The 20,414-nt window shown below is 46.4% G+C and overlaps 1 protein-coding gene across 1 annotated transcript; it reads right to left on the minus strand.

The window, feature by feature from the left end:
- Positions 1-4,600: 4,600 nt before the first annotated feature.
- On the minus strand, positions 4,601-8,057 carry SAP18 (Sin3A associated protein 18). Its single transcript, XM_030042888.2, has 4 exons — positions 7,920-8,057; positions 7,618-7,727; positions 5,817-5,939; positions 4,601-5,090 (listed from the first exon to the last, which is right to left on the minus strand). Exons 1-4 carry the CDS (start codon positions 7,989-7,991, stop codon positions 4,934-4,936), a joined length of 462 nt encoding a protein of 153 aa, XP_029898748.1. The 5' UTR covers positions 7,992-8,057; the 3' UTR covers positions 4,601-4,933.
- Positions 8,058-20,414: the final 12,357 nt, after the last annotated feature.

Raw genomic sequence — 20,414 nt, forward strand, 5'->3', positions numbered from 1 at the left:
CCGGCTCTAAGATGGACCCTCATGGGCCAAGGCTGAGCCCATCAGTGATAGTGGTAGCCGCTCTGCGATAACATATTTAAGAAGGAAAAAAAGCTGCGGGGCACACAGAAATGGCAGCTGGAGAGAGGAGTGAGGACATGTGAGAGAAACAACCCTGCAGACCCCCAGGTCAGTGAAGAAGGAGGGGGAGGAGGTGCTCCAGGCACCGGAGCAGATTCCCCTGCAGCCCGTGGTGAAGACCATGGTGAGGCAGGCTGTCCCCCTGCAGCCCAGGGAGGTCCACAGGGGAGCAGATCTCCACCTGCAGCCCAGGGAGGACCCCATGCTGGAGCAGGTGGGTTCCCGAAGGAGGCTGTGACCCCGTGGGAGCAGTGTGCTCCTGAAGGGCTGCATGCTGTGGAAGGGACCCATGCTGGAGCAGTTCATGAAGAACTGCAGCCTGTGGGAAGGACCCATGTTGGAGAAGTTTGTGGAGGACTGTGTCCCAGGGGAGGGACCCCACACTGGAGCAGGGGAAGAGTGTGATGAGTCCTGCCCCTGAGGAGGATGAAGCAGCAGAGATGATGTGTGATGAACTGACCATAAACCCCATTCCCTGTCCCCCTCTGCTGCTGGGGGGGTAGGTAGAGAATCTGGGAGTGAAGTTGTGCCAGGGAAGAAGGGAGGGGTGGAGGGAAGGTGTTTTGAGATTTAGTTTCATTTCTCATTACCCTACTCTGGTTGATTGGTAATAAATTTAGTTAATTTTCCCCAAGTTGAGTCTGTTTTGCCCATGATGGTAATTGGTGAGTGATCTCTCCTGTCCTTATCTTGACCCATGAGCCCTTTGTTATATTTTCTCTCCCCTGTCCAGCTGAGGCGGGGGGGGGCAGTGATAGAACGGCTTTGGTGGGCACCTGGCATCCAGCCAGGGTCAACCCACCACAGTCCTATAGGTGCAGAGTGGCGTGGTTTGTTCCTGGCCATGTAGGCTGTTGTGATGTGGAGCTGGTGGGACTGTATTTCAAACCTTGAGTACTTTCACATGCATGTGCCTCCTTTCTCCCAGGCATAAGCATCCTGCTCTCCAGTGCAGTTCTTAAACCAAAGGCAGCAGGAGTGTGGCGTATGTGACAGCAGGCCCCATGATAGACAAAGGTTGCAGGCCAGTGCACAGCCCCAGCTGAGCAGGCAGGTAAGGAGGGTTGTTGGTGCAGGACTGCTGCGTGCCTGGTGCTGTTCTTCAAAAGCCCAACCTGGAACCACAGTTGGGGCTCTCCTCTCTTGTCCTCCAAAGCTGGGGGTATGTGCTTCCTGGCTTTCAGGTAGGAGACCTCAGCAGAAGACTAGAAGGAAAAGGGTCAGCTATGCTTGCTCCTGTCTCTTGCTCGGCAATACAAGGGAGTGCTGGCAGGTCTTCTACATGTCTCAAACATGCACTGAGGACTTAAGGAAAGGAATAGTTGAATTCAAACAGCATACACAGTGAGGTTGTCTAGGCCAAGTGCAGTTACAGGCCCCTGTTAAGGACACACACACACACACCCCCCACCCCCCCGCAACCCTCTTCAAGCCTGAAGACACTAACTCGTGTTTGCCTGCAGCACGGGCTGGGGAATTCATGCCTCAGCCAGCACTAAGAGGAGCTCACCCGGACATACCCTTGAAGCTGTCACTTGCAGAGTTCACTGGATTTTCTTGCTTGAGTGTTGAAGAGGTCAAGTGAATGGGCCAGGATGTCTCTACTTAAGCCTGTCATTTCTGTGAGACTGGAAATACCCCAGGGAAGGTCCCAACCACCCCCAACCCCTCTGAACCCAGCCCTTAGCCATTTTTTATCTTCAGTGCCTTGCCCCAGTATGCCAGCCAGGCACCTCCTCCACATCACCGACAGGTCTTTGTGGCCAGGCACAGTGCCTGCTGTGTACAACATGGGTGTTTTACAATTCACATTCCTCAGGGTCCTGTTCTGTTGGAGGAACTGATGCTTTTTTTTTTACCCCAGCTGATCTGCTGTAATGTCTAGGCACAAGGGCTGAGAAAACAGCAGCAGGTAATTGGATCGCTTTGGTTTTGGTAGGTCCTCTCTTAGCTGTTGCATTACTTGCAGTGCTGTTCTTTGAACACAACCATAGCTGTTGTCATTCATTTGCTCTGACACAACAGGGTTTCTGAGACCTTCTAATTTTTCCATGCTTTCCATAGCGAGAGTGAGAACTTGCTGATAATGTTTTCCTGCTGCAACACAACTGTTTCTGCTTTTGACCAGAGCTGTAAAGCAAAACTTAAGCCTCCACAACTGCTCCAGTCAGTTGGCAAATGCAGTGCCAGAGTGAGGAGTGTGACGCAGCCCAGGTTATTGACAAAGCGTGTGCGAGCCTTGTCCTCAGTTCTTAATTAGGGAGGGAATTAACCTAGATACCAGTTCCTCCACCAGAGACACAGGTAGCCTTCCCCAAAAGCACTGCAGAAGACCTTCCTTAGAAGCCGAAGAAGGGGGACAGAAGAGGGTGAACCATGGGCTGAATCAAACCTTAATCCCTCAGTCTATACTGCACTGAGAGACTCCTGAGAGAGAAGAGTAAATAAATTGCAGCTCATAAAAGCAAGCATGCCTTGTCCTCAGCAGACAAGAACACTTACTTTGGTGAGGCTCTGCTAAGGCCCTAGGGGAGGAAGGTGAAGGCCCTAAGGAGCAGCTACAGCTTCTGTTCCTGCTCCTGCCCGTCTCAGCACACAGGGGCATGACATGCAGAAAACAAGCACCTGGCTCCCTCCGGACCAGCTGGATGCTCAGGGTCAGCCCGCAGAGGCAGACAGCCCCGGGACAGCTGAAGCCTGCTCTGACAACCAGAGGCACCTGCGTGTCTCAAGATCTCCCCCTGCAGTGACAGAAGAAACCGAGCAAGCACCAAGCTCTGGGAAGCCACAGGTCCCATCCTGGGAGATGGGTCACCCATTCTTTCTCCTGCTCCTTAAGAAGGTATCAGGCAACATCACGCAGACCAGCCTTCCAGTTTCCCCATGGACAACTGAGACCCCTTAGCTACCCCTTCCTCTATTTCATGATTCTAGAAGCTGGCTGCTACACCCCCAACAACCTCCAGCTTAATCAGTAACTTTTAACACAGAACAGCCTCAAACCTTGAACCTTGCTGCTCCTTGGCTTTGCCCCAACACCCAAGGGTTACAGGATATTGAGAAATTGGTGCTCAATACAAGCTGCAAGTATTTGTGAAAAACCATCTTACTGAGGACTCAGCACTGAGATTTACCCAGCTCAGACTGGTCAGTGTAGGGTCCAAAATCATACGTATTCATTAGATAAAGATAACTAAGGGAAAGAGGCTACTACATTCACCTTCCTTGGAGTTCTGGAAGTCAAAATTGGATGGTGTCCTCTTGGTCAGCGTATGCTGACAACACACTGTTTGTGGTCAACAGCCCAGGAGATCTAGGTATGCGAGCCAGCTGCCTCCATCCCACAGGTTGGCTTGGCCAAGAACAGGGTGGTCAGGGTCAGGACTCCCACACATACTGCCACAGCGCAGTCTTGGTGTCTCACCTCCTCTCAGTTCACCTAAACCACAGGCAAGAGAATCTCTGGGCAGAGCACCTGCCATTACATTTTCATTAGGAAATAGTTCTGTCTGCTCCTTAGTCAACCTTAATCTGAAAACACAGGATTTCTTCTGGCCAGGTCTCTGCAGATACTCCCATCTTCAAAGACAGTGGTCTCCAAAGTGGGGTGTGCAAGTCAAGCCAAAGACAAGACACTCTCCAAAGTGGTACAGATGGAAGGGGGGTGCAGGAAGAAAATATTTTTTGTACCATTAATAAATACAATATTAAAATTTTTTTCCAAGTATTTCACCTTTTTACACCTATTTTTGTGTAGTTTTATAACATACATAATATATTAGTACAGTAGTAGATGTATGTAATTTATAAATAATTTGGGGGGCGCACACTCAAAAATTTTTTACGGATAGGGGCATGCAATCAAAGAGTTTGGAGACCACTGTTCTAAGAAAAGCAGGATCTTCAAAGACAGCTTTATACCTTCTGTTTTTAAAGACAACACTAGTTCCTTTGCAACTCAAGTAAGGCCGATGTGCAAGCATGCTGAACCATGACTTCCTCTGATAAGGCCAGCAGCTCCTCAGTATTGTGGGATACAGTGGCATCACCGAGACCGCTCCCAATCCATGGATTGTCATCATCTTGGCACAAGACACAGCAGTCCCTGGAAGCTGTAGTAGTCTGCCCTGGCTCCCCTCACAATCCCAGAGGACAGGCAACCTTACACAGGCCATCTCTGACTTTTTACGTCAGCAGGGAGAGCAACACTGAGCTCGCCTGCCTTTGACCACACCGCTCATGTGCTCACCCTCCAAAACCCAGCCAGCAGTGGCTTAAAAAGTCCTCCTGCAAAAAGGAATCCCCTTCAGGCCACCTGCCTCTACTTATCAAGCCCACAAGTTATCAGATAAAGGCTTTGGCCCTCCTTTCAATTTCAACTTCTGCTTAAAAGCCTACTTCTCAATTTGTCTGCAGAAATCCACTTTAAAAAAAAAACCAAACACACAAACAAACCAACACAAACACCACCACACTATCGAAAGATTAATAACATCAATCTTTATTCCAACCAAGAGAGAACTACAGAACACCTGTAACCCTTCTGGTCGTATTTTATGGAAATCTTGAAACACTGGACACACTGACTTACTGTTCAAACTATAACAATCAGGGATAGGATGATGGCACTGCTAAAGAGAAGTGTTTCTTCTAAACAAACTAAAACTTAAGGTTTAAAAGTTAACTTTCATTTCTGATGCTTAGCTTTGTCTTCATGTGTTCTTGCTTAGCAACAAAAGCAAAAAAAATAGGCCTGCTTTAGAACAGCAAGTAGGAATAAACAGAAGATGTAATCATACAAAGAAGCAATAGTTTAGTATGGTCTCATGCGGCTTGATGGGGGTGGTGCGCGATTCGGAGGAGTAATTGCTATATCCAAGTAGTCTCCTATCTGGAACTTCTGAGACTGCAATGTCATGGAATCATCTGTGCCCTTCCTGCCCGACATGGTACTCCCAATCTCCTTCACCCTGCGCACAGGAGAGGAAAGGCAAGTTAGTTATCAGAGGCAAATCTCTCTAGATGTCCAAAGCAGAAACTGTATCAGCTCAGAACAACCTTCCCATGCCATCCTCTGCACTGTATTTAGCATTTAGCTAGGTACACAGCATGCTGGGGTTTTTCTCTCCAGTACCAGGTGCAGCAAGAAAAGCTACACTGAATCCTCTTTCTGATAGGGCAGAGGGGTGGTGGAACCTTCTACTGTATTAAGTTAAATACTAGAGAGAACCCCTTGCCCCCTTCCATACAGGCACAGAACAAGACCCCACAGATTGCAGAGCAGGCTATATGCACTGGTTGCTGACAAAGGTTAGCTCACACATACCGTTTTTGAGGACAGACACCTGCAACAAGATCACTGCTAAAACTCAAATGCATTCTCAGATGCAAGACCTACCACACCTCCTATCACCAGAAACAAAGCTTTATCTCAGGCTGTAGGTTGTGTTCTGCTGGACTGCCAATACAGTGACCAAAGCCTTCAAGCACACAGCTTCGTTGTTTGGGGAACACATTAACAACGATGGTCACCAAGCGAAATTTAGAGTTTGTAGTGGTCATCATGTAGTGTGTTATCAAGAACTTCAGAAGTTGGGTATGTGGGTCCTGAACTTTCAAATCAGTGTTAATGAAAAATAATTTACAGCTCCAGTGCCTGAATTCTTCTACTAACCCAGAGAAGAAATGCCATTTACCTATACCCAGGCCTCTTCAGATCTGTAAAAACAATTGCAAAATTGAAGTGTGTGCCCTTCTTCCGTGCTTCTGGGTAAACTTCTTTCACTAAGCTGGTCAGCTCTTTCAGAGTTGCGTCCATCCTAAATTAAACAAACAAACCAAAGCGGTTCACATTCTCAAAAGCAACAATGATAAAAAAAAGCTTCCCCAAACCCATTTAAGATGGAATCAATATATTGCTACAACTTAAACCATGTATTTCCTTGCCTTTGCATACTTTCTGTTGATACCTGAAGATGAGCAAGATGTTACATTTTGGCTACACAGTGAGCCATTGATTTCACAACTATACAACATTCCAAACAACACATTTTGTCTAACAATCAAGGGGCAAGAAGTTGCTCTAATTATTGATTATAACACCTGGGAGAAGTCACCACTTACTGTACACTGGAGGCAACACGGTCTAGTGCAAATGTAGCTTCTAATTAGCTTCCAATTTACTGTGTTATTAAGACAAATCTCTTCACCTCCATATACATTTCAACATCTGCTTTTCCAGGTCTATCAGAAGAGTTACCATTTATGCAGTGGGGGCCTATTTATTTTTAAATGTATTAATGCATTTATACAATGAACAGCGTAATAGTGTTTCCTTACCTAAGTTAACATCTATGTTAAAATAGTTTCTTGAATATTAGAGGAAGTTTAAGAACAGAAGGAAAAAAATTAACATGAGATTTCCATGAAGATTTCCATTTCTGCCCGAACAGGCAGCACTCCTTTTCTCAGCCTCCAACGAGACCAGGACTAAAGCTCATTTCTAGAATTTCAAGAACAAAAGGACTCAATCATCACAACTAAAGCGGCTCTAATTATACAGACTGTACACTAACTCCAAGCAACCAAGGAGCAGTGTGTTGACAGACAATGCCCATTCTGACTTCCGCAGATGGCAAACAGCTCAGACGCCATCAATAGCCTGGACTGAGTCCATAAATCCCATTAAGAAGTGAATTAGAACTGCATGCTTTGCTAGCCACAAAAATGGATTTATTCAACCGTATGACATACAAGTTACACTCCCAACAGATACCTTGAAGAAAAAACAAGATTTTAAGAGTACTATAATTCACTTTCAAAAGCATTCTTCAAAATACTATAAACAAAAACTAACGTGTTTGCAACACAGACTAAAGCAGAGCTCCAAACTAAACCTGAAAGCAATAAAAAGCAGCTCTCTATTAAAGCACTGCTACCTGACTGTACCAAAAGAAACACGTTATTCCACTTTCAAGAAGGTCTGACGTAAACCAATGCACCATTCACACAACAGTTCAAGCCTGCTGAGACAACTACTTCTGCTGAAAAAACAGGGCTGTTGGAACAGAATTTAAGCATTAAAGGACAACCTCCGTGTTGAACAGATTCGTTGCGATAACCAAAGATACGCCACAAGGCGAGCCTCCGATGGCGTGCATCAGTAATTGGGCAATTGAACCGCAGTAAGTTTCAGCGAGCAGCAACCGGCACTCGGCTAAAGTCGCGCCTCCACGGATGCCACCACGCCTAAGCTGCCGTGGCTGCAGGCACCAGCCATCCGTTTCGCCTGCCCCCGCGGAGCACACAATCCCCCCCCCCCCAAAAAAAAACTCCCCCACGTTTCCTGCTTTAAACGAGGCCTCTCGAACTCCCCCTCGCAGCTGACTGCCTACCAGACGAGGAGTTCAACCCAGGCAAGCCCCCCGATGACACCGCCGGGAGCCCCGCTCGCCTCCGTGCCGGGGGTCCGGCCGGGGGGGGGGGCCGCGCACTCACCAGGTGTAGATCTGCAGCTCGCTGGAGGGCACGTTGCCGCGGGAGAACTCGTCCATGCGGTGGTGCCGCCCGTTGTTGGTGGTGAAGACGCGAAGCAGCAGCGGGCACGTCTGCAGGGCGAGCCGAGGATGCGGGGCCGGGCGAGGACGCGGGGCCACTCGCCATGTCCCCCGGCCCCGGCCCCCCCCCCCCCCCGGCCCGAGGCCTCACGGCGCCGCCACCCCCTTCCCCCCACCCCCCCGGTGCCCGCCCGGCCGCGGCCGGGAGCGGCGTAAGAGGCCGCGCGGCACCGCCCCCGGCACCTTCTCCCGGTCGATCGGCTTCTCCGGCTCCTTCTTAATCTCCTCCTGCGTGACGCGGGACTCCACCGCCATCTTGCCCCGCCGCACAAACAACCGACGGGCCCGGATGTCTCGCCGGGCGCCTCAGATCTCGCGAGAGGAGGGAAAGGGCGGGGCGGGCCGGGCGCAGCGCATGCGCGCAGGCAGGGCGGGAAAGGCGCGGGGGCTGTCGTGCGTGGGGCGGCCACTGTGACGGGGCGGGGAGGGCACCGCCGGCCGGAGCCCGGCCGCGGGGCTGGGCTGGGCTGGGCTGGGCTGGGCGAGCGGCTGGTTTGCAGGAGGAGGGGAGACGCGGCCGCCCGCCCGCGGGGCCTGAGGGGAAGGGTGGTCGGCGCAGCCCGGGAGCGGCCCTCAGCTGCCCGGCCGCGGGTGGGGCGGCGGTCCCCGGCGTCCTGGCGGCCTTGTCCCCGCGGGCTGCCCTCCCTGTCCCCGCGGGCTGCCCTCCCTTGGCCACTGAGCGGCCGTCCGGTGTCGGTGTGCGGCCGCGGGCTGCCCCAGGCTGGTGCGGGGACCCTGCTCCGGCCGGGGCTCTGCTGGGTCTGGCAGCTGCCTTACTGCGGGCCAGCGTGGTTGGTAGTAGCTGCCTGACGGGATTTTACGCGATTCTTCCTAAAACCTGTGGACGCGTGGGATAGGGCCGCTGGTCTGAGCGGAGTTCCGCGCTCCTCAGGCCCTGAGGTGGCGGGGGGTGGGCTGTGCTGCCGCAGGCTTCTCTCCTTGTTGTGCTCCGTGTTAGACCCACCTACCTTCTGGATCGTGGCTAAAAGAAAAGCTTTTAACAAGCTGCTGATGCTGCGGCCTCTTGGAAAAAACCCACTTCTTTCTACACGGAGACAGATTTAAGCAGATGTCTAATGTAGGTAAATAATACAATCAACCACTGTAACTAGCAGTAAATTAAAATAAATGAGAAAGGGGTAAATCATATTTAGAATTTAGCTTTCCTTAATATTACGCCTGGGAAAGATCAAATGCGTATGCTTTCCATTTATGGTCTTGTTTTTCCAAGAATAGAATCTTGGATTAGGTTAAATTTGAGTCTGTGGTTGTGTCTTACAAATAAGTGGGAGAGAGATCTGTGTTTCTGATGTGATAACTTTTTTTAAATGTTGAGAGTTGTTTGTTACTCATATTAGAATGGTGGGGAGGGGTTGTTCATTTGTTTTCACAGAATTTAAACTTGCGTTATTTCCTCAAGTGCTGTGAATTTATTTCTCATTTCAAGAGTAAAAGAAAATTACATTTTTCTGTAAAATGATGCAGGAATGTATGTGCTTGCAGGTGCAAAATAAGCAAACATCAGAGACTCGTAGAACTGGTGAGGCTGGAAGGGAGCTGTGGAGGAGACTGCCTAGCCCAAACCCCTGCTCAAAGCAGGGTCAGCAAGGGCCGGTTGCTCAGGGCCAGGGCTGGGTGGGTTTTGAGTACATCCAAGGATGGAGACCTCTGTGGGCAACCTGCTCCAGTGCTCAGTCACCCTCACAATTAAAAGAAAAAAAAAAAGTTGGTTTATTTTTCTTCTTACGTTTAAACGTCTGGTATCTCAGTGTGTGCCCATTGCCTCTGGTCCTGTCACTGGGTGCCGCTGAGAGGCCTGACTGTCGTCTTTATTCCCTCCCATCAGGTATTTATACACAGTGATAGGATCCCCCTGAGCTGTCTCTCTCAAGGCTGAACAGTCCCAGCTCTCTCAGCCTGTCCTCACATGACAGACGCTCCCATCCCTTAATCATCCCATTAAGCTATATTTGATGCTATATTATTATAATGTTCATATATACTGCTCATGTAATTTTCTGTTGATGCTTGCAGCAGAGTACAGCACAGAGCTATGTGCCAGTGAAGCTGTGTCTCAGGATCCCCATTCTGCAATGAACTTCTCTGAGTAAGGAGATTCAGGGTGAATTTACGTCTGTGTTGGGCTGCTTTCCCAAGTATAGGTTTAGTATCGGAGAGAAAGAACTACAATAAATTCTGCACCACGAAAAAAGCATATGCTTGTTCAGGGGTTACAACGGCTGAAGTACCTGTGCTCTAAGGGTGCTGTTGCAGTTTGATTTCACATTTCCAAGCACTGTAGATACATGTTTCCAATGTATTATTTATTAAAAAAATACATAGGGGAGAAAAAGTTATTAAAATATATTCGCCTATGAGGTTTCTGTGTATATCATTAAGAAGAAAAAGGGTTATGAGTCCATACTATTAAAAAAAAAAAGAAAAGAAAAAAAGATCTTGCAGTTCACCTCTAATATAACCAACAGCATTTGGTTTAAAATGTTGATTTATGGCACACCTATACAAGACAAGAGAACCAACAACCTATTAGAGTTCACCCTCAGCTTTTATGAACTTCCTTTTGTGGTAGCCTGGATAGTATTGTACAGTTTTTAATCTACATTAAGTTATAGCATATCATCATTTTATTACCAAAGGGAATGAGTCAGCCTTGCCACCATTTGCAGGATTTGATTTCCCAGGCAACGATACAGTTTATTACACTGCTAAAATTAATTGTATCTGCCCTGATAATAACACGCTTTGGGCTCAGTATGTGAACTGCCATTTCCAAAACAAAGGAATTTATGTCTAGAATCAGGTATCATAAAGGAACAGCTGTAACAAATAAAGCACAGTTCTGCTATGAATCTAAGTAGTTCCTTCTGCTAGAACTTTTTGAGTGCTTTATTTATGTGAAAAATGACCTAGTGTGCTTGAGTTTTAAGTGGATTCAAGCATGACTTAATTTATTATTCATGAACTGTATTAACAATCACAATTTATTTTCACTCTAAAATCTTAGATTCTTATGTTATGTATTTGGAAGAGAAAGTTGAAAATTATTTGGAAACGAAAATGCAGTTATGTGATCTGTAACCTGGACTGCGGGATGCAGGTTTTACTGGAGACGGTGCTGTCTGGTTAAACAAGGCATAACACGGTAAACTGGATTCCCACCAGTTTAGGCTGAGGTCCCATGTGTACCCGAGTTAGTCTAACAGCTCATTCTTGCCAAAGGAGGGGGATTTAGCTCCCCACTGCCTGTCCTTATTCTCAGTCACGTGAGGGTTTTTTCCCTCCCTTCTGCCAGGTGTGGCCCTCATTAGATTCTTCCAAGAATAAGTTAAATTCCCTAATTTAAGATAAAACTGTCCAGTTGTGGGCTGGTTTTCTGTCAGTTTATTGTATTTGACACTTGCTAAACTGATTCCGTGACTGGTAGACCTGGTGCAAGATGATCGGTGGAAGTGCGTGCCCAGGAGTAGCTGGGAGATGGAGGGAGAGAATAGGAATGAAATAGGGTCTGTCCCTTCAGTGGTAGTGAGATGGTCGATTGCTTCACCCTCTCTTCACATTTTCATAGGTTTTGGGGGGTGAGGGGTCCCCTCTACTTGTCAGGGACGCTGTGTTCTGTGCGCACAGTGTTTATATGTGCAAACATATATATAGTGTACGCTGTAGAGAAAATGAAAGCTCCTCACTGAGGTAGTGAGGCAGAGTAAGACTGTATATACAAGCAAGTCTTTAGCCGCTATTGTTGTAAAGGAGGTACCCGAAATACGAATCAAACATTTTCAGATATGAATGCCTGTAGAGAACTGAGACGAGTGGTCTCAGAAGTGTGAATTGCCTCTTTAAGAATTCTTAACACACATTCCTGTTTAAGTGGTTACTTAAATCGCGAACTTCTGTTTATTGGAGCACCTGGGAAAGGTACGAATGAGATGGCGTTTGGTGCCGTTAGGATATGGGGACTGGGCAGAGCTTCCACAGCCGTTTAGAGAAGAGCATTGTGGGTCAAGTAGCCTGTTGGCCTATGAAACACTTACCATAAGTAAATTGTGATTGAAAGAGAAGAACAAAAGGAGCAGTTGATATTGGGTGACTTAAAACTTTCTAGGCAGAACAGAGAAGACGACAGTAAATAAAAAGTGTCCTTGGGAAGATACAGAAAGGAATGGCACAACTGGGCCTGTGATATCAACCATTGAGGTAAACCTCCAAGAAACTAGAAAAATTTTGACAGATAACCAAGGAGCAAGGAGCTCTGAACAATTCAGACCCGTGAGTATACTGAATCTCTGTTCAAAGAAGCTGAATCACCCTCACCCTCTGCAGCGTGCTGTTTTCAGGTTCCCAAGGCTCCCAGGATTTCTGGCTTATTGGCTGCATTTGTGAGTTCTTCCTAGCCAGGACTACATACCGCTCCTTAATTTTTCACGATTGTATGTGTGTCCCATAAAGCTTGTTTGATAGAGGACTTGGTCTTTATCTTGATTGTGGAAGGTTAAACTACCCTGTTCTGGCAGCAACACAATCATCTTTCAAATGTCTTTACAATCAAGCGAGTGAGCAAAGTCTCAAATTTGATGGAGCTTCTACTGCAGACCGGCTTGAACTGGTGGTGGAAGGATACCGTTGCATTTTCTTTGCAAATATGATTGCTGGTATTTCCTACATTTTGTGTCATGGTAGCGCCACAGATATGTTTTATGTTCAGAATGCTCTGTGTGCAGTAGATTTCATTACAGTGTTTTAATTTCCTGTGTTTTGTACCAAAGTTAGTCTGTAGTGGTGCTAGAAAATTATACTGTCTTCATTTAAGCATCAGTTCTTATTCACTGTCCTATTCTGAACTAGGATGATTTGGGCTCACAAAATGCACCGTAATTGTTGGACTTCTGTGCTCCTAGTCGACTTGCACATGAGCCAGCAGGTGAACGAGCCGGCGTGGTAAAGGCTGGCAGGAGCAGGCTGTTCCTTTGCCATGGACAAAAGGACTCTGTCACTCTGTGTGAAAAGCATGTGGAGACCCAGAGGCCGTATCCTAATTCAGGAGCACCAAGAGTTGTCAGCCTGGGAGGAATCTATACTTGTGTATAGATTACATGTATGTTTTCTTCTTCTTTCTCTGTAAAGTCATCAGAAGGACCACAAGTTAATAAAAACGCTTTGAAGATGATTTACTATTGTACAATATAGCAAAATTATTTAACTGTTCATGTGACAGTGGCAGGTCAGTCTGCACAGCCTTGCGCACGCTCCAGGGACACAGGCGGCATACGCAAGGCAGAGCCGCTGGTGTGCCTTGTAAGCAAGCTGCCTCATACTTGCCGGTGTAAGACCTTGTTTAAAGTTGTTTGTGATGTTGCCAAGTGTTATCATCCTGCCACTCAGATGGAACTATTCCACATCAGGTGTTTCCTGAAAGAGCATCCTCCAGATGGTTTGGTTTTCTTTTTTCAGTTTCAGAAACAATGTTTCCAAGAATAATACTTTAGGCAGATGAGTGTTATCACTCATACTTCTGTTATTTTTTGTCCATTTTAAATACCTACTAATACAGGGCAGCTAAATTGTACCTGATGCACCTGGGTGTGCGAGGGATTCAGAGGGCTGTCCACAGTGCTCCTGTGCTCTGCGACAGGACTGGACACGAGAACTGGGAACAGTGGGGCTCTTTCTTTTTTTCCTTAGGGTGCTGCTCCCCGCAGTGGGCACCGATGAGGGACGCAGGATGTGACCCTGCCTGCGTCCCCTGAGCAGTGTCAGCAGGGAGCTGGAGAGCAGCTCCACAGCGCTTCAGGCTGACCCAGTGCAAAACTGTTTGCAATCGAAATCAACAAGAGAGTATGTGTTATGCAAGCGAGGTCCAGCAAAAATTGTAATGAATGCTTGAATTTCACCTGGAAGAGACCAGAACAAACTGGAACTTGTAATTGTCAGCAGAGGAAGACAGAATTCAGTTTCAAGTAAAGAAAAAGTAAATCCTGGTCTGTCATGTAGAGTTATTTTCTTCTCTATACAAATACACATGAAGGTGTGATGGTGAGATGTACTAAATATTCTATTGATTTTTCCTGGAGGAGTAGTAGACTCAGTTACAAAATATAAAATTAAGGAAGAAATGTTGCCAGAATCTAAACCTGGATTTCATTAAAACATGTTGTCATTTCTCTATAAAATACATCTGCTACAATGTTCCAGAAATTTTAGACACACAATAGAGTAATAAACTGCTTTTATAACTTGGGTAATACTCTACCATAGATTTTTGATTTCCCCCCTACTGTTTGAATGAAATTACCTCAGTACAGAAACGCTCGTACACTGTAAGGAAGGAATAAATGGGTTGTCATTGCAATAAGTGGAAATTTTAAAAATTGTGTACGAGATGTGTTTTATAGAGAGGACAACCAACATCAGAGGTTTGTCAGCCTGTAACTCACTGCAAACAGCTAGGTCGGCAGCATGCACCCCTGCCTACGCGGCCTTGTAGCTATGTTTCCTGGTTTTCCTTCACTGGAGCAGCTCCACTACTGGAAGCAGTGGTGTGAAACCCAGTGTGAAGGTTACTGTCATTGCTGGTGCTTTCCCCAGTTGCGGGTGTTGCTGCCACCCATTGAGCTAACCGGTTTGCCCTGGGAACATGAAGGCTGCCTGACCTGCAGCCCCTACGCCGGCTGCTCTGAGGGCAACAGCACTATCCTCCAAACACCCTGCGTGGCAAAGCCAGCGCGTCTCCTCGCAACATCATCGTCTGGAAGAGATGTCCTTAACATTGTCTTCTGCGTTTCCTGAGCAGACAAATCCCCTCCCTGGCTGCTTCCTGGATTAGTGTGATCCCATCCTTGAACACGACACAAAAGTCTGAGAAGGGGGTAAGTGTCTCCGTCAGATAGACATAGTCCTGCTCATGCTTTGGTGGGAACGTTTCCACAAATAAGCATTAACAGATTAGGTCGATGGTTATTGCAATATCTTCCCCCAAATATCTGTTCTTTTCCCTTCCCATGGAAGAATAATATTAAAAGACTCAAGTATTTTCTCCTAAAGCAGAGGATTCCAAGAAATCTGACTGAGTATATCGAAGTACGTATATTTTATACGCGGCTCCCTGGCTATGCTTCTCTTCAGCTTGCCATACATCTCTAGAAGTTTCCAGTCTGTGGCACACATAGTTCCTATTGAAAATAGCAGGTGGATAAAGATGCATCCCGCACACCCAGAACAGATACTTCCTTCTCTGTTTTCTGCCCCAGCATGACGGATCTTAAAGAATCTCCCCTGCCTGTGTTATTTCACACTGATTCTTTAATGACAGCGGAGCTGTGGATAAATAAATCCTCTCGTCAGCCACAGTAAGAGGCATGTTTTATTTGGCTTTGTTCAGGGGCTCACAGAGCCCCGCAGAAGGTTTATGAAAGCAGTGCATATCCTTCGTAACAAAGGTTGATGTCGTGTAAGCCGTTGCATGTGTCCTGCCTCCAGAAGCATCATCATAAAGAGTCGAGCAAAACTTCTCTCCAAAATAAGTAGTTCCATGTGGCAAGCCTTGTCGAGCACAAAGCAAAGCCTCAGCACCCCGAGACAGCTCAGCTACATTGCAGAAATATCTTTTGTGGCTCAACATGCAGGTCAGAAAACACAATTCTTTAACTTTTTTTTGTCTTTTTTTTTTTTCCTGAGTGGTCACTTATGACCAAAATGTTCTGGCTGCAATAAATTACCTGCAACATTTTGAATAGTGCAATATAAAACCAAATTATTTTCTGAATGCTATGTCGTATGTATTGCAATATCAATTGGCCTGATGTTTTTTAAAGAAAGGAAATGTCCGTCACTGGGAATTTACAATATGTGAAGTTTGAGTCCAGAATGAATTCTGACAGCTTGGTTACCATAAGCTCCTCAGAGACACAGTGCTTAGTGGAAACACTGACATAATCTTAACGATAGTGGCGGGAATAGTGCCAGTAAAACAGAATGTCCTGTAGGCATAATGTAAGGCAGAATCACTTCAGCTCCCCAGATCACAATAGCTTTGAAAGAAAAGTTGATAGAAAATTTGTGCACGCCTGTTCCTTTGACCAAGAAAGAATAATCTCTGTGTGTACTGCTGACTATTATCAGCTGTATTATATTCCATTTTGCACATGGCAAAAGGTGCTGGGGAAATTTAAAGGCCATTTTGTTGCAAATCCATGAAGTCTTGCTGCAGAGCAATGGAGGCACGTTGGGGTTGTAAATGAGAGATCGTAAGGGCATGGACAGAGGTGCACACTGCAGCCAGGGTGCTAGCGGGAAGAAGTTGCTGCTTTTACACTTCTTGCCATTCCTTCCCTGTCAGCTCTCTTGGCAGAGTCGGTCAGGATGAGCTCTCCACTGACTTATTACAATGAAGCAGGTTAGCAAAGACTTCATGCTTAAATTGCTTACAATAATCTCATTGCGCTTGCCTGGAATGGGTGAGGAAGAGTTCACACAAGCAGCTGTGCTGGCACATCAGTGGGCCAGAGGGGATGGTGGTGAAGGACATCCTCTTGCAGCGGTTCAGCTGGAGTCAGAAGATGACATCTGTCCATAACCTGGTGCTTTCAAATGACAAACTGTACCATGTGACATTTTATGTGACGGCATGACAGACTGTGACATTTCAGATTGCTGTGAGCAGTGCTCTTATTCTGTGTTCAGAAGCTGTATAAGAAAGTGCAGCACTCCAAAACATAAATAAGTGCCTCACAGAATTGCTGGGGGGAAATTCTTGCAAATGGAGAAAGGGGAAGGAAAAAAAGAAACTATTTAAAAAGAAGTGGATTGGAAAAAAAAAAAGACCTTAGGTTGACATTACTTCACAGTCAGTTGTATGCTTTCTTACCCCTGTTACAAAGCTAAGAATAAATCAGATTCATTTCTATAAGACTTCAGGGCATAGAAGAGCAGGATAAATGGCTCTTCTATACCTCTTAGATTAGATTTATTCAATATGAAGCAAGATAAAATATGTTCTGGTGTTTTGTTTGGGCTTGAGAAATGCAAGGGCATGATAATTACCAGCTGATAGACCAATTTAATGCAGGTGTTCAGATTTTTAAAAGACCATTATCACTTAATGTTACCTTTAAAAAAGAGATCTCAGATCTTTCAATGAAACAAATACTAGAAAAAGAGACACCATTATCTGAAAGGAGGTGAAACAAATACAAGAATTGCAAAAATTCTATTACTAGAGGTAGAATAGATTCTCTGCTTGTTAGAGACAAACAATTAGCTAAGCACAAAGGTTTGAAAATATAAAAGTGAAATATTAAGAACACAAGGCACAGTTATTGCTAAATTCTTACATACAAATTCTGATGTATGGGCTAGATCTTAAAATGCTGTTAAAGTACAGCAGTCTGGCTGCTGATCACTTGTTTCAGCCTTGGGTCTGGCTTCACCCAAGAAAATATATGGAGCTATTACTTCAGCCAGTAATATGAATGAGATTCAGAAAGGATTTTAGCCAAGACCAAAGATGAAATGATACACTGTAGAAGTCACTAATTGATTTCTGATTAGAAACCATGAAGCCTAGTCAGAATGAGAGATTTATGAGTGTTCATCCATCTCGGGCTGCAAATGGAGCAGGAAGATTTGTGTGTTTGTGTTAATCATAGAATCAGAGAATAGTTTGGGTTGGAAGGGACCTTAAAGATCAGCAAGTTTCAACCTCCCTGCCGTGGGCAGGGACACCTTCCACTAGACCAGGTTGCTCAAAGCCCCATCCAACCTGGCCTTCAAACATAGCTGTAGTTCTTTGAACTATGGCCAGCAGAAGCAAATGATTTGGTGTACAAAGGCATTACACATTTTTCATTATGTTTAGACAGGAGAGGAAACCCTTGGTCAGTCACGGAGTTCTTGCTCCATTTGCACTCAGGGATGCCTGGATTTGGATGAACACTTTTTCGTCCTACATTCTTTGAGAATCTTAAGTTGGTAATTTTTGGTGGTGTCAGTGGGGAAGGCCACCAAGAATGGGCTGTGCACCTGCTTCTGGGGGCTCTGAAGTTTATCCTCCTCCCGCTCTCTGCAGGATGTGAGCTGTACAGCTCCTTTCGCTCTGCACACACTGGATGCTGACAGCCGAACTGCAGGAGATTTTACGGTTTCTTCAGGCTGCTTGAACGAGTCCTGGCTTCTCGCTGGGACAGAAATCCCATCATCCCAGCCATCTGGGACAGAAATCCCATCATCCCAGCCATCAGGATCAGGGTTGTGAGTGGCTTTATTGGAGACTAGCTGGCAGAGATAATAGATGGTGAAAGGCACTTGAAAGCAGCTGGTCCTTGGCAGGTTTAAAAAATGTCAGGTGCAAGTGTTATTAGTCCTACCTGTATGTCACTGATGGAGCATGAGCAAGGCTGCGGGGACACTGCTGAAATGTGGGAAATTATACTTTGTGCGCGCTATTTCCTGGCCCAGCCAGGAGCAAAGCCAAAGCTATGACAAACAGCAATGCAGTCTTTTACTCATATCGTAGCTTTTAAAAGAAGATTCCCAGAAAAGATGAATCCTGCTTTCCTGACCATAACAATGCATATTTAATCCCAAACTACCTTTTTTTTGCTGTCAAAGTATAAACAAGCCCTCTGACTTCTTGGGAAGGAGCGTGCAGAACGCCAGGCTCTCTGCTTGACGGACATGCGAAAACCTTCGCTTGCTGGAGCACCGTAGCAGAAGAGGGGTGAGACCGACACGGCGCAGGCGGGGTGTCTGTGCGCGGGGAACGTGGCTGTGGCAGGTCCCCGGAGTTTGCTAAATGGCGCCGAGGCGTGTGCCTGTCCTGCCACACCAGCACCGCCATAGGGGACAAACTGGGACGTTAAACTCCCCTCACTGAATAGACCATTCAGCTCTTGCCCTGTCCTCATTCAAGTAAATAACACGTTTCCCCCCTGAAATTATTTTGCATTTCCCTGAAGGGTTCTTAAAATATCCGCGGCACAAAGCACAAAGGAAAAACTGCTGGAATTTGGTCCTGCTGAGGGTAAGGTAACAATATGAAGGATATGAGGCAAGGTACCATTTCATTGTGCTTTACTAGTGCTTGTAATTTACATCTCATCGCTTTCAAGGCCTCTGCTGGTAATATTTCCTTCTTCTAAGAATAGAGCTTAAAGGTATTTTAAGAATTCTAGTTGTCGTGCAATTAATAGCGTAACACTTTGTTCTGAGTAAAAAGACTTGCTTGTTTTGAGCAGTAACAGTATTTTGCATGTAAAAAAAGGGGAATGGGGAATGTTTTATTGCCAGCACTTTTCCTTACGCGGAGATGAATCACTTACATTCTTGGCAACCAAGCTCAAATTCACAAGAATGCTCAGTTTGATCAACTTCCTTCAAAACACTAAGCTCAAAGTAAAGAGGAAAAAAGAGAGAAAGAAACTTGGATGGGCTTGGATGCGGAAGACATTACAAGATGGACATCCAAGCAGGAAGACAATAAATCTAGTGTACAAATTGTTTTGCCCAAAGCAAGTTGCTGATTTGCTGTTACAGGAGGGTCCAGTCTAAATTAAGAGAATACTGGAAGGGAAAAAAAAAACAAGGAGGAAAAGAGCCAGAGAAAAGAAAGAAAACCCTGCCGATCTGGCAGACATGGCGGATGTTGTGTCAAACATGAGTTTATTTGCTAACAAAACAATGTGAATTTTCAAGAAAAATTACCACCCTTCCCTTCAGAATGGAAGATTGTGTTGAGAAACAAAATACAAGAATACAGTTAATGTAGGCATGAGGAAACTGCCCGTGTTCAGGCTGTAGTTTCATGTGACAAGGGCTGAGGGTTGTGGGGGGCTTTCTTTGGCAGCAGTGCAGGGTGAACCAAGCCGTCCCCTGTCTGGTTCCTCCTCTCCACCCGTGCAGTGGACCCCACTGAGAAACAGATGGCACTGAAAATGGTCTCTTTTGGTTTTATTCTAATGGATTCTTTTTCACCTGGATCAGTTCCCCGGGGCCCCTTCACCGAACAGCCACCCATGGCACTGCGCAACGTAGCCAAGCAGCAGTGGAGAGGATGACAAGGGGAAGGGGACGTGGCGGAGGGGGATGATGAAGCCGGACAGGCATCCCTGCTGCTACTGTGCCACCTCGGCCATGGTCTTCGGCACAGCACCAGTCTAAGGCACATTTGGCCCTGCAGCTCACTTCTACTCAGAGACAGTCAAATGGCAGCTTCAGTGAGACCAGCACAACTGCTTGTTGGCTGAAGTAAAAATAACCCAAGCAAAACCCAAAACATTATTTAGTGTGGAATCCCCCTTTTTCTAGGTCACCCTGTGGTCACATGAACAGCTGTGCACTGGTATAAAAGCATGACTGTGAGGAGTGGTGGAAGACAAGGAGGGAAGTACTGCTCCCCAAAATTAAGCATTTCTTCTGCATATCTCACTTGGTACCTTTTGATTTCTCCCCACTCTTCACCCCAGTGCTCTTCCACCCCGCACCTGCGGTGCAGCACTGGGGCTGCAGCAGGGCATAGGGCAGCAGCACCGCAGGATGCTTGAGATAAGCGTGAGTGTGTCATGCCCTGCAGCCAGCATAGGGCTGCTGTGCTTCTGCCCAGGGTGTCCCCCCAAAATAGATGTTCACTTAGTGAGCCTAGTGGCGGGGGGGGGTGTGGATAATTGG

The sequence above is a fragment of the Aquila chrysaetos genome, chromosome 19, assembly GCF_900496995.4.
Source record: "Aquila chrysaetos chrysaetos chromosome 19, bAquChr1.4, whole genome shotgun sequence".
Classification (NCBI taxonomy): Eukaryota; Metazoa; Chordata; class Aves; order Accipitriformes; family Accipitridae; genus Aquila; species Aquila chrysaetos.

Excerpts from the sequence above, each read along its gene's own strand:
- SAP18 (XM_030042888.2), bottom strand. The coding sequence starts at position 7,991 with ATGGCGGTGGAGTCCCGCGTCACGCAGGAGGAGATTAAGAAGGAGCCG. Across the intron at positions 7,728-7,919 it reads AGCCGATCGACCGGGAGAAG|ACGTGCCCGCTGCTGCTTCG; the intron begins GTGCCGGGGGCG and ends CTCGCCCTGCAG. Across the intron at positions 5,091-5,816 it reads CTGAAGAGGCCTGGGTATAG|GGTGAAGGAGATTGGGAGTA; the intron begins GTAAATGGCATT and ends TCCTGTGCGCAG.